Source organism: Dromaius novaehollandiae, unplaced genomic scaffold, assembly GCF_036370855.1.
Source record: "Dromaius novaehollandiae isolate bDroNov1 unplaced genomic scaffold, bDroNov1.hap1 HAP1_SCAFFOLD_41, whole genome shotgun sequence".
In the NCBI taxonomy this organism is placed as follows: domain Eukaryota; kingdom Metazoa; phylum Chordata; class Aves; order Casuariiformes; family Dromaiidae; genus Dromaius; species Dromaius novaehollandiae.
Window position 1 is genome coordinate 1,544,882 of NW_026991492.1, and position 4,151 is coordinate 1,549,032.

General features: G+C 55.5%; 1 protein-coding gene across 1 annotated transcript; it reads left to right on the top strand.

Annotated features, from left to right (window-relative positions):
- Positions 1-219: 219 nt before the first annotated feature.
- Positions 220-1,122, top strand: LOC135326946 (olfactory receptor 14A16-like; the record flags this gene model as incomplete). The annotated part of the gene is made up of 1 exon (XM_064504588.1): positions 220-1,122. A coding segment is annotated over one exon (903 nt), but the record flags the coding sequence as incomplete, so codon positions are not given.
- Positions 1,123-4,151: the final 3,029 nt, after the last annotated feature.

The following is a 4,151-nucleotide window of genomic DNA, read 5'->3' on the forward strand; positions in this document are numbered from 1 at the left end:
GCTCCTCACAGCACACTCAGCCAGCACAACCCAGAGCTCAAGTAAAGTACCCACCCAGTGAGCCTCCAAAAAAGAGAGAGGCAATGTGGTGTTTTCAATGAGATTTTTTTTTCCCCTTGGAAGGTCTCTCCTAACTTGTCAATGTCTTTTCCTCCTTAGCCAAACCCCAAAGCCCAGTGGGACCAAATGTCCAACAGCAGCTCCTTCAACGAGTTCCTCCTCCTGGCATTCACAGACACACGGGAGCTGCAGCTCCTGCACTTCTCGCTCTTCCTGGGCATCTACCTGGCTGCCCTCCTGGGCAACGGCCTCATCATCACAGCCATAGCCTGCGACCATCACCTCCACAGCCCCATGTACTTCTTCCTCCTCAACCTCTCCATCCTCGGCCTTGAATGCATCTCCACCACTGTCCCCAAATCCATGGCCAATTCCCTGTGGGACACCAGGGCCATTTCCTACTTGGGATGTGCTGCCCAAGTCTTCCTGCTTCTCTTTTTGTTTCCAACAGAGTATTCTCTCCTCACAGTCATGGCCTATGACCGCTTTCTTGCCATCTGCAGACCCCTGCACTATGGGACCATCATGGACAGCAGAGCTTGTGTCAAAATGGCAGCAGCTGCCTGGGCCAGTGGTTTCCTCTATGCTCTCCTGCACACTGGGAACACATTTTCCATACCACTGTGTCAAGGGAATGTTGTGGACCAGTTCTTCTGTGAGATTCCCCAGATCCTCAAGCTCTCCTGCTCAGACTCCTACCTCAGGGAACTTGGGCTTCTTGTGTTTACTGCCTGTTTAGGCTTTGGGTGTTTTGTTTTCATTGTGCTGTCCTACGTGCAGATCTTCACTGCTGTGCTGAGGATCCCCTCTGAGCAGGGCCGGCACAAAGCTTTCTCCACGTGCCTCCCGCACCTGGCCGTGGTCTCCCTGTTCATCAGCACAGGCATGTTTGCCTACCTGAAGCCCCCCTCCCTCTCTTCCCCAGTTCTGGATCTGGTGGTGGCTGTTCTGTACTCGGTGGTGCCTCCAACAGTGAACCCCCTCATCTACAGTTTGAGGAACAAGGAGCTGAAGGATGCCCTGAAAAAATTGATCCAGTGGGAACCAGGTCAGCACCAATAAGTGTCCCACTACATACACACCCCAGGGTATCTGTCATGAAGGCTGTGTGTTGTGCATTTCTTTCTTTCTCACTTTTCTCTTTTACATTCATGTGAAAAGAAAAAATGTTCTGGTTCACATCAGATCTCCTCAGGAATCTCTCATTTGAATCGGACCCAGAGACTGTGTTGAAGCAGGAAGCCAGGCTTCCCCCTTCATCAGCAGAGGTGGATGAAACCTCAGATCCTGCTAGTCTGAGATCTCTTGGATGCCCTCAGCGAAATGAGGAAAGTCTGGTTTTGGCAGTGTCTGTTTTAGCACTACCACAGCAGGCATTGCCTTGCCACAGCCTTGGCCTGAGGGCTGCAGCTTTCCTGAAGACACGTCCACCAACAGCAGCAGGACTTTCTCTTTCCAGGGCTGGTCTCCTCCCTTCCAAACTGTCCCGTTGTGCTCTGATGTGTGTATAGGCCTAAGCGCTCTCCCAACGTGGTGGTGGGAGGGTTGTGTTTCCCTGTGCATTCCTGTGAGCACAGGCAGGACCAGGCATTTGGCACATTTATGCCAGACCTAGCCTCCAGCATAGCACTTCCCTAGTAAGAGGCCATCTCCTTAGTGACATGCCTGAAGTCTGGCCTTTCTTCAGAAGATGGAGTCAAAAATACACCCAAGAGATTGCACCACAAAAGGGCCTGCTGCGCTGCTTGTGAACTCCATGGGCTCTGGGGCACAAGCTTATAGTCCCAGTGTGATCTGTTAGGGACAAAGGGCTGGATTCAAGGCTCATTTCTCAGTGACCAGTGCCAGTGGAGATGGGGAATGGTCTCTGAGTTGCCTGCTTGGGGCTGTCCCACAGGTGACAGTGCTGATGAGCGATGCCCATCCTTCTGGAGGGGAATTGGATCCCCAGCAGAGCTTGGGGGATCTCCAGGGACAGTGTGTGCCTGGAGTGGGCAGTGAGTGGAGCCTTGAAAATGATGGATGGTCCATGGTGCAGTAACCAGAAGACAGAACGCTAAATCCAGGGATGCATGGGGAAATGAGGACAGCTGGACTGTTTGTGTATCATTTGTGATGGGGCTCCTGCTACAAAGAGGATGTTTGGAGGGACAGGAAGAGCTTCTGTGTGGTAAGCAGAGCCAGGAGCCGAGGGTGCCAGCAAGGCAGGCAGGGCAGTGTCCCACGGACAAGAGGTGCTGTTCCATGGTGCCCGGAGAAGAGGAGCAGACCATGTTTGGGGGTGGTAACCAGGGTCAGGCACAGTCCAGCACTCTCCAGAGACTGGAGGGCTCCAACCAGCCCTGCTTTGCATGGAAGGTGGGACTGGAGCCCTCCAGAGGTCCCTTGCGACCAAAACTCCTCTGCGACTCCAAGAATTCTTGCTCCTCAACCTCTGCTCCAGAAGCACTGGAAGCTCACTCTGCACTGGAAGCTCATGAACGTCCCGGCGCTCCTACCCTGGAGCTGGCATCCACCCCAAACATGAAGCCTGGCCAGTGCCCTTGCTGTGCAGTGGAGGGCAGAGGTCTTCACCCCAATTTTCCCTGCTCCTCCTCTGCTCCCAGAATCACTGCTGCTGTGCCCATGTCAAACCCTCCTGCCGCCAGACTGCCCCAGGCCCGAGGCAGCTCCAGCTCCCTCCAGGGCTGCACTGGAGCCTTTCAGGAGCAGGCTGAGGTGGGGCTGGCACTGCCAGGGTGGGTTGGGAGAGGGCAGCTCCCCTCTGCCATGCTGGGGCTGGGGCTGGGCACAGCTTTTCCCTGAGGAGCTCCCTGAGGAGCCGCTCCGGGGGATCCTCCATCTCTGCCCTGGCAGCAGCACCAGCACTCAGGGTGCTGGAGTGGACATGCATAGATGGTGGAAGGGGGAAGGTATGTCCAGGGGCTGCATCGAGACCTTGCCTGTGCCTTGTCTTTTGCCTCCCTGTCCTCTCTTCCTCTGCCTAGTCTGTCTTTACAGAGGGCTCAGGGCCCCTCTGCCCTCCAGGAAAGTCTCCTGGGGGATCCTGCCAAGCACATCCTCTATTAGCTGAAATCAGCTCTCCTGCAGCCCTGGGCTGTGATTCGGCTTCTTGTCTTACGTCTCCACCATCCCACAGTCTTTGCAGCTATAGCTGCCCTCAACCTTTACATCCCCATCCAGGTCTGCTTGTGACTGACAGAGTCCAGCCGGTGTTGGCTCATTGATTGCCTGTGCCAAGAAAATGTTCTCAGCACTCTCCAGGAATCTCCTGGGCTGCTTGTGCCCAGACCCACTGCCCTCCCAGCAGATTTCAAGGGGGTGAAACTACCCTGTGAGAACCAGGATCTGGGACCATGAGGCTTCCCCCAGCTGCCTGCACAAGGTTTCAGCTACTTCCCTTCCCTCCTCAGGCAGCCGTTAGCAAACACTCCCAGCATGTCACCCAGACTGCTGTGTCCTCTTATCCTTCCTACAAGGTCTCCACTGGCTCATCACCTGCTCCAAGGCAAAGCCCTGTGCACTCCAGCCACCCCTTTGCACAGAACACACCTGCACCTCCTCACCTTCCCAGCCTGCCTTCCTCAGGAGCCCAGTTTCATCCTGCCATGTGAGCTGTCCCACCACATGTGTGTAATTCCCTGGAGATAGGGGAGAGGGAGGTGCCAGTAAAGGGACATGGCTGGGGTGTTGCAAGTGGGGCCCAGAAAAGAGGACAACTCTGAAGAAGGGCAGGGGTGAACAAGACAGAAGTGACACCTCCGCAGTGTTGATGGTGAGGTCACCTCTTGTAGAGGAACCTCATGGGCTGGGTTCTGGTAGGAGCCATTCTGAGGACAAGAAGAGATTCACAGCACCTCTCATCCCATCAGAGATGACATACAGGGAGGAGGATGGGGAGAGGCAGGCAAAGGGGACATGGCTGCAGTGTTGACTGTGAGATCATTTCCACTGCAGCAGCCTGATTGGCCCTCAGCAGATGTGCTGGCCAGCAGGCTTTGTGAGGTCACCCAGTGCCTCAGAGAGCCCACCCAGCAGCAGCGACAGCCCTGGGGAGGGGAAGGGAGGGGGTGATGCAGGTAACAGGGACC